Raw genomic sequence first — 9,829 nt, 5'->3', positions numbered from 1 at the left:
ATCACATCAGAACTATAACGAGGAAGTGATTTGTGCCATAGTGTACGTATGTAGGGTGATGGGGTGAGGTGGGGGTTGGTAGAGCAAGAGTGGTCGTGGGGTGTTGATGTGCTTTCCATGCATCTTCTACCTGTGGTAGAATCCCCTGTGGAAAATTGAGAAAATAGACAAAGATTACCTTGGGTGGTCTTCAATGTCATGTCTTCAAAAAAACTGTTGTAGGAATAAGTTATTTCTGGTCTGATCCACTGTAGAGTTACTGTATTTGTAGCTACACTATGTATAAGAATGGACATGTTTTTCCTGGCCTTGTGACCTGCTCCTCCTTATTGCCCATTATTAGGGCCCAGAGTTGTCACAGGGTCACAGGGCCCTATGTTATAAGTCATTCATATTACACTGTTGTGTACAGTATATAATGGTGTGCGGTAAAACTGGGTTGTGTTCATTAGGCACTAAACGGAAGGAAACAGATTGACACAGAGAGGGACTACCAAGACTTGTCCATTAAGAAACCCTATTTTTTCTGTTGCAATATGTTTTAAAACTGTTGCATTCCCTAATGAACATGACCCTGTGTAAACCTCTGTGGGCTTGTCCTTTACCTGTCCAGGTAAGGGGATGGGTGGATGGTGGGGGTCTACCCTCGGCTGCTAGGTAGACGGCCCACTCCGATCCGGTCAATAGGAACACTCACTCGCCTCCGTGGCAGTTCAACAACTTTCCTGTTGGGGGAGATAAACTGTCACCATTTACATTACACTTATTCTATAGGCCTGGTGTTTCCCAGATACAGATTAACTAAACCTAGTCCTGGACTTAAAAGCTCTTTGAATGGAGAATCTCCATTGAGAATGCTTTTCAGTCCTGGAAAATGCTTAATCTGTGTCTGGAAAACTGGCTGTATGTGTAACAGCCTAATCGTAGTGGATATTTCAAATATGAATATTCCATTTAGAACATGATTTATCAATTTATCGTCAATCGAATTTGAATAAACTTGCAAATTGAAAATGGATTTCAAATCAGTTTTATGTGTATTTACTGAATCAAACTCTTGACAAATGGAATACATTGCATTGCATGACCTGGTAAATCAAAAACAAATATGTAAACTATTTTTTGTGGTGAAACTGAAGCCAAATGTTCGCATTGCGTGGACAATGACGTTCTTTTTAATTCTAATTTAATAATTTAATGAATATGAAAGTGTTGTTTCCCTTTGACATTTAGACTACCATGCACTGAAATAGGAAGGTTGCTGTCCATGCTGTCAGGGGTGTTATATCAGTACAGTCATAATGCAACCTGCTACCTCTGTTACGACAACGGTCGTCATCTCACATGAGCACCTGATGGTGGTCTTATAACACCGTCATGTTCATGTTCATGTCATAGTGAAATGTCAAATAAAGTGGGACTCACTAATACAATATATGCATTTTCAACAAAGGTTTTATTTGTAAATGTCCAGTAGGTAAACCTTTCACAGGTCTCAACATTTCTCATCAGGATAACTATGACTAAGGCATGTATATGTCTTTACTCATTTAGGAAAAGCAGTACAGCAGAGAGAGCCAAGACAATTAATTGTTCTTTAATGTTCTATTTATGCATCTTGCTAATGAGATTTTGGGCCATTGGGGACAGGTTGACTTGATGATGTAATTCGCTTAAAGTTGATTCAGATAGGTTGACATTCATATTGTTTTTCTCTGTCTGCGCACTCAGTATGTTACAAGTGGGGTGGCAGGTAGCCTAGTGGTTAGAGCATTGGGCCAGTAACCAAAATGTTGCTGGATCGAATCCCTGAGCTGACAAGGTAAAAATCTGTTGTTCTCCCCCTGAGCAAGGCAGTTAACCCACTGTTCCCCGGGCGCTGAAGTTGTGGATGTCGATTACGGCTGTCTCCGGCACCTTTCTGATTCAGATGGGTATCCCCCTTTCCCTACAAAAACTCCACGATAGGATGGCATTATCCCTCATAGCAGTCAATGTGCAGTTTCCTAGACACAGATTAAGCCTAGCCCTGGAATAAAAAGCAAGTTCAATGAAGAATCTCCATTCAAAATGCTTTCCAGGATTAGGCTATTTGGGGCTTGACATGCTATCGGAGTTACCAGAGGTTTGCAGTTCCGACTGGAAAGTTTCACTTGAACGACCCTCCAAGTCATAATTACAGATGGGAACTCAGAAAAAATGTTGTTACCTGAGTTGCCGCCTATGTGTCGTTTCACCATTGACCTTTTATCTTTTCAACCAAAAGATGACAACAAATCAAATCAATATGGATAATGGATCTAGTTTGACTATTGTACATTTTAAGAAAGCTAGCTAAAATGTTATTGGTTGAAGAATTGTTCCCACTTCAAAACCACCTAAACAGAATCATGACAGAACAGAAACTTCTTAATTGAAAAGAACATACTGAGCGTGGTTCAGTCTGGCTTTAGATCGGGGCACAGCAGCACAACTGCAGACTTGATAAAAAGCAATGTTGTGCTGCTCTGTATGTGGATTGATTCAGTTGACCATGAATTGTTGCTAGCTAGACTCAGAAACGTTGGCAGTAAATTGGTTTAGGGACTATCTTTCTGATAGAACACAATGTGTATATACTGACAATCACAAGTCTAGCTTTCTTGAGATTAATAGAGGTGTGCCCCAGGGTTCCATTTTAGCTCCTGTGTTGTTCTCAATTTTTATTAATGATTTAGGAAATGGGATGCAACCAGCAAAATTACCGCTATATGCAGATGATACAGTTATATATTCATGTGCTCCTTCTCTGGTCCAGGCTGTTGAAGAGCTCCAGACTGCTTTTCATTCACTGCAGGCCTCCCTTTATGGTCTCAAACTGGTCTTGAATAAACAAAAACTTAATTCATGACCTTTACAAGAGCTAGAGCTCTGCCAGAGAACGTTACCATTGTCACATCTAGTGGCTTATCCATTGAAAAAGTGTCATCCTGCAAATACCAAGGTATTTGGTTGGATGACAAGTTGTCCTTCAAAGTTCATGTGGATAATCTTGTGACAAAGTTTAAATTGAAATTGGGTTTTTATTTTCGTAATAAGGCTTGCTTCCCACTTATGGCTAGAAAGAAGCTTGTTCAGGCCACTTTTCTCTGTAATTGATTATGGTGACTTGTTGCATATGCATGCAACCTCCTCCGTCTTACAGAGACTGGACTCTGTTTACCATGCATCCTTGCGCTTTATTACAAATGCCAAGTCACTCACCCACCATTGCACATTGTACCAAATGGTAGGTTGGACCTCACTTTATATGTGCAGAAAGATACATTTGTACGTGTTCATCTACAAAGCCCTTTTGGGTAAACTTCCTCTTTACCTCTGTAGTCTGGTCTCCTTCACCACTGGCAGTTACCATACCTGGTCTGCTAGGTGGTTGCTACTTAAAGTCCCCAGGACATTCACAGTATTAGGCAAGACTTCTTTCTCTTCTTGTGAACCAGACGCATGGAATAATCTACAATCCATGCTTCATCTAGATATGTTAGTGCCACTGAATTAATTTAAAATATTAATGGGAGACTCTGTTATGGAGGAGTGTAAATGCTTTTTTTTAGGCTGGATCATGTTGTTGTATTGTATTGTTGTATGTTTTAATTCTGTAATGTATGGATTGTTGCTGCCTTCTTGACCAGGTCTCCCTTGAAAAAGAGACTGGGTCTCTATGGGCTTTTCCTGGTTAAATAAAGGTTAAAAAAAGAAGAGAAAAAAAGACTTCCATCCTCCCAGTTTCCAACTTCCCACAAGCATGTGAATGACGCATTAATGCCTTACGCCTACTTCGAGGCAAGCAACACTGAAGCATGCACGAGAGTACCAGCTGCGCTGGATGACTGTGCAATAACGCTCTCCGTAGCCGATGTGAGCAAGACCTTTAAACAGGTCAACATTCACAAAGCCGCGGGACCAGACTGCTTACGAGGATGGGTACTCAAAGCATGCGCGGACCAACTGGCAAGTGTCTTCACTGACATTTTCAATCTCTCCCTGACCGAGTCTGTAATACCTACATGTTTCAAGCAGACCACCATAGTCCCTGTGCCCAAGGAAGCAAAGGTAACCTGTCTAAAAGATTATCGCACCGTAGCACTCACGTCGGTAGCCATGAAGTGCTTTGAAAGCATCAACAGCATCCTCCCGGATACCCTAGACCCACTCCAATTCGCACACCTCCCCAACCGATTCACAGATGATGAAATCTCAATCGCACTCCACACTGCCCTTTCCCACCTGGACAAAAGGAACACCTATGTGAGAATGCTGTTCATTGACTACAGCTCAGCGTTCAACACCATCACTTCTACCAAGCTCATCACTAAGCGAAGGACCCTGGGACTAAACACCTCCCTCTGCAACTGGATCCTGGACTTTCTGACAGGCCTCCCCCAGGTGGTAAGGGTTGGCAACAACACGTCTGCCACGCTGATCCTCCACACCGGGGCCCCTCAGGGGTGTGTACTTAGTCCCCTCCTGTACTCCCTGTTCACCCACGGCTAAGTGGCCAAACATGACTCCAACACCATCATTAAGTTTGCTGACGACACAACAGTGGTAGGCCTAATCACTGACAACGAGGAGTCAGCTTATAGGGTGGAGGTCAGAGAACTGGCAATGTGTTGCCAGGACAACAACCTCTCCCTGAACTTGAGCAAGACACAGGAGCTGATCATGGACTACAGGAAAAGGCGGGCCGAAGGGGCAGTAGTGGAGCGGATCAAGAGTTTCAAGTTACATGGTGTCCACATCACCAACGAATTATCATGGTCCAAACACACCAAGACAGTCGTGAAGAGGGCACGACAAAACCTTTTCCCCCTCAGGAGACTGAAAATATTTGGCATGGGTCACCAGATCCTCAAAATGTTCTACAGCTGCACCATCAATAGGATCCTGACCGGTTGCATCACTGCCTGATATGTCAACTGCTCGGCATCTGAACACAAGGCGTTACAGAGGGTAGTGCGTACAGGCCAGTACATCACTGGGGCCAAGCTTCCTTGCCATCCAGGACCTATATAATAGGCGGTGTCAGAGGAAAGCCCAAAAAATTGTCATAGACTGTTTTCTCTGCTACCCCACGGCAAGCGGTACCGGAGCGTCAAGTCTAGGACCAAAAGGCTCCTTAACAGCTTATACCCCCAAGCCGTAAAACTGATGAACAATTATCAAATGGCCACTGGACTATTTACATTGACACCCCCCCTCTCCATTTGTTTTGTACACTGCCGCTACTCACTGTTTATCATCGATGCATAGTCACTTCACCCCTACCTACATGTACAAATTAACTGTAGGTCAGTGTACCCCCGCACACTGACTCGGTACCGGTGCCCCCTGTATATAGCCTTGTTATTGTGTTACTTTTATTCTATTTTACTTTAGTTTATTTGGTAAATATTATCTTAACTCTTCTTGAACTGCGCTGTTGGTTAAGGGCTTGTAAGTAAGCATTTCACGGTAAGGTCTACACTTGTTGTATTCGGCGCATGTGACAAATAAAGTTTGATTTGATTTTATTATTCTGTGTCCCGGGAAACTGCCCCAATAACTATATGTGTGTAGGTCTGTTCATGTGTGTGCGTCAGGGCGGAGTACGGAAGTGCTTAACTGATGTCTTAATAAATAGCATCAAAATGTAAGTCTCTCTCTCTAAGTGGTTAGTACCTACCTCTGCTTGGAGCCCTTAGGGTCCATGGTGCTGATGGAGAGGCGGTCCAGTGGAGTGTTGGACCCTGGGAAGCTCCTCTTCATCTTGGTCTCGATCACGTCGTTCTCCAGGCGGTCCAGGTGGTCAAGTAGTAGTAACTTGGCCGTCAAAGCCCCTGCTGCCTTTTGCTCACTGGACCGGGGCTGCAGGCCTGACTCCTCCAGAACCACCGGGTCCAGGTACTACAACAACAGCAATAGGAAAACACAGAAAGTCAATAAGAACTTCTAACAATAGCGTTAGCTGTCACACAAAATGTTTTTGCTTTGTGGTATACTCAAAGGGATACTTAAGGATTTTGGCAATGAGGCCCTTTATTTACTTCCCCAGAGTCAGATGAACTTATGGATACCATTTGTATGTCTCTGCGTGCAGTTTGAAGGAAGTTGCTAACTAGCGCTAGCGCAATTGCTAAATTGCATTAGCGCAATGACTGGAAGTCTATAGTATCTGCTAGCATTTTGACAGACAGATAGCTAAGCAGACAGACAGCGAGCCAAGAAGACAGACAGACAGATATATAGACAGACAGAACGTCCCCCGTGTCCCCCCTCCCTTGTCCCTCTCTGACGTGGCTGTTGTTTCTGCCTCTCCTGGGAACAGCGCTCTGTGGTATTTATAGCTCAGCCCAGGCAGCGCCACAGCGGCGATGACAGACCGTCATCTCGCCATTTCGTTCCACATAATCAGATCAGGGAGAGAAAATGTTCTGACCATCCCGATGAGAGACAGAATAACACAGCCACCACCGGCCGTGGCCGTGCAGATACAGTACCTTCCCCAACTCTTCTGCCTGGACCTCCCTCACTCTGCGTGCGCGCGCGCGTGTCCTCAATCACTCACTCACTAACAGCACTTTCTTAGCTGGATCCAGGTTGCTCCTTGCACCTTCCCCTTGGCCCTAACTCTTCACAATTCAGTGTTTGTAGATCGGAAGGGTTTGGATAGGTGTAAGCAGTGTAATGATGGAGCTTCCACCATATTTCTTCCACCTTACAGATCTGCAGACAACGAAGATCAAGGACTAAGGGGAAGGGGGGCGCTCCTCCCCTCGGCCAGTTTACTATCCTGGTGTGGGAACGAGGAGCACACCACAATTGGGTTCCAATAGGATTTGCCTTCTTTCAAATACCTTGAGTGTTTGCTTAAGCTTGCATGCCAGTTGAACTTAGTTTGCACTTTTGGGACTATTCCATACGTTTCATTGCCCCAAGCAAGCTCAATGAAGCACAGCTTGATACTATTTGAACCCAAGTCTAGACCACACAGGCGCTAGGAGATTTCTATAATACTATTATATTATTATGTTCAGGGTCAGGGGTTCTTCCTGGTCAGGTCACTTGGCCCCAGTTATACAGTAGTTACTGATACATGGAACTCATATGTGACCGGGTGAACCCATATAGCACACACACACACACACACACTATCCTGATCTCACCTCTGGGCTCTCCTGGGTGAGGCGAAGGCTGTCTACGCTGCAGTGGAACAGAGTCACCATCAGGAGACACGAGAGAAGCACACAACCGCACCCCAGCATCTGAAACACACACACACACACACACACACACACACACACACACACACACACACACACACACACACACACACACACACACAGAGATCAGGATCAGACATACACATCTGCACTTTACAGCGTACAGAACATGAAATCAAAGCTATAACGTTATAACATATTAACGAAAAACAATAATAGTTGTTACATACAATACACACTTTATACAAATTTAAGCAGTATAACCCATACATAGTTCTCACTTAGTTTTTTTTTATCGATTTGGTGCAATTTTCTAAGGTATGTGGTACATTTTTACAAATTTTAGTACAAATCTTAAAACCGATCATCAAAAACGAAGTTGTTTCAAAACTCGTTTCAAAACAAACAAAAAAATCGGTCACTTTTTCACCAAACTTAATCAGTGTTCCATCTAGAAATACATTGCAATACATGTTCATATAAAGTAATTGACTTTCACAAGGCAATGCTCAAGTTACTTTTGATATGATTATTTTTTGTTGTTGTTAAAAGACATTGTAGTGTTACTTAATCCGACTGCTCTTAATTGATGATCACTGAAACGTTTGGTAAACCTATAGATTTGACATGTAAACTAATTTGTCTACTACAGATTTTGAGAACTACATATTGAAAATGTAAGTCTGTAAAGTAGAAACCTGAAAAGTATGATATACAGTACCAATCAAGAGTTTGGACACACCTACTCATTCAAGGGTTTTTCTTTATTTTTACTATTTTCTACATTGTAGAATAAAAGTTAAGACATCAAAACTATGAAATAACACATATGGAATCATGTAGTAACCAAAAAAGTGTTAAACAAATGCAGCACTGTAAAAACACCATGACATTTTTTGATGGGAGGGTTCCTCTCTAGGTTTCTTCCTAGGTTCTGGCCTTTCTAGGGAGTTTATCCTAGTGGAACTGTGGTTCCACACCTGCATTGCTTGCTGTTTGGGGTTTTAGGCTGGGTTGCTGTACAGCGCTTTGAAGATATCAGCTGATGTAAGAAGGGCTTTGTAAATACATTTGATTTAATTTGATTTGAAATCAGCTCCAAGTGATTTTAATTTTGGAAATCTGTTCCAAAGTATTCTCACACATAATAGAGAGACTAGATTATATATAAATGTAAGCACAGTTTGAAATTATTATGTTTTAGTCAAATGTTATTTCTGTTTGTGCTTCTTGCAATGATTTTGAAGTCCACAAATTATTTGTAATTATGTTCCGGCCCCCCTGACCATCCGTAGTTGATGATCCCTGCAATAGACGATTACAATATAGGTGGAAAATGAGCTTACCACCCACCTTCAGGCCATGGATGAGGCATGCAATGATTTCAATCCAGGTGCAAAAACAATGAGGACATTTACTGCGATTTTGATGAGAACCTATGTTCAAATGCTCAAGACAGACGGGATGCAAACTAGTGCCTGCTAAAAATAGTTTTGTTCATTTCTTTAATTTGATTACATTGGAAAGATGTTTTCAATGATCACACCTTTGATCATGAGATAGAAATTATGGACATTTAATGTTCAGTCAATTTTAATGGGTAGTGCAATTGTATTGCCAATGTGAAAACAGTGTAATGCACTGTCATTTACAGTACTGTATCATATCACATTCAAAGGGCAATTTTGAAACATGTATCTTGCATCTTTTGCTATTGGAATAAGTGGTTGTTAAATAACAATTGTATTTTGGTGATTAAAACAATGTAGTTAATATATTTCATTGTTAACTTACATTTTGGATCAATGGTTGTGTGGTGAAATATGTCAACAAACAAAATTAATGCACAATGAAAGGTTTTGAATGTAAGACTGACTACATTACAAGTGTTACCAGTTTGGAGTTTTGTACTAAGTTTAAAAAATGTCCCACATACTTGTAAAATAGTACCAAAGCGATAAAACATACTAACACATTTACACACCAATTATGAAGTCAGTAGTGTTTCTCTCTCTGTGTGTGTGTGTGTGTGTGTGTGTGTGTGTGTGTGTGTGTGCGTGCGTGCGTGCGTGCGTGCGTGCGTGCGTGTATGTGCATACGTGCGTGTGTGTACTGTCTGTGTGTACCCCTCTCCAAGATGTCAGACGTAGAAACACTGGCCGTTTTGGGTTACTGCGATATAGAGCCCGGGTATTTACCTTTACCCAGCCTCCATCTGTGAAAATACTGGGAGCTCGGCATGGCTCGCCGTCCCTGAATGTGAGAATGGGGTGGATGTGGACCCGGACACACCTCATCCCTTCCCTTTACACAAACACATGGCCACAGGATGTAACAGCCAACCCCAGTCTCCCCTAACCCTAGCCTGGATCAGTGACCGGGCTAGTCCCTTAGCTGACTCTGCTGTGGAAAGAAGCACATCTTGTTGGGGCTATAGGGGAGAGTGGGGGCACAAGAAACAAGGGACCTCTGTAACAGGGTATGTACAAATAATCCCTGTTCTCCCCTAGTTCCCTATGGGTGACTTAGTTCCATAAACACATGCCTACTGTCTGTCTGTGTCTCACCTATCCGGTATCACTGATATC

General features: G+C 42.6%; 1 protein-coding gene across 1 annotated transcript; it reads right to left on the bottom strand.

The window, feature by feature from the left end:
• Positions 1-640: 640 nt before the first annotated feature.
• On the bottom strand, positions 641-7,283 carry ostn (osteocrin). Its single transcript, XM_038961714.1, has 3 exons — positions 7,185-7,283; positions 5,705-5,925; positions 641-725 (listed from the first exon to the last, which is right to left on the bottom strand). Exons 1-3 carry the CDS (start codon positions 7,281-7,283, stop codon positions 641-643), a joined length of 405 nt encoding a protein of 134 aa, XP_038817642.1.
• Between the last annotated feature and the right edge of the window lie 2,546 nt (positions 7,284-9,829).

Source organism: Salvelinus namaycush, chromosome 23 (assembly GCF_016432855.1).
Source record: "Salvelinus namaycush isolate Seneca chromosome 23, SaNama_1.0, whole genome shotgun sequence".
Lineage (NCBI taxonomy): Eukaryota > Metazoa > Chordata > Actinopteri > Salmoniformes > Salmonidae > Salvelinus > Salvelinus namaycush.
The sequence above is the reverse complement of the archived record's forward strand: the minus strand, read 5'-3'. Positions and strand labels throughout refer to the sequence as shown.

Excerpts from the sequence above, each read along its gene's own strand:
- ostn (XM_038961714.1), bottom strand. The coding sequence starts at position 7,283 with ATGCTGGGGTGCGGTTGTGTGCTTCTCTCGTGTCTCCTGATGGTGACT. Across the intron at positions 5,926-7,184 it reads TCACCCAGGAGAGCCCAGAG|TACCTGGACCCGGTGGTTCT; the intron begins GTGAGATCAGGA and ends CTGTTGTTGTAG. Across the intron at positions 726-5,704 it reads CCTAAGGGCTCCAAGCAGAG|GAAAGTTGTTGAACTGCCAC; the intron begins GTAGGTACTAAC and ends CTCCCCCAACAG.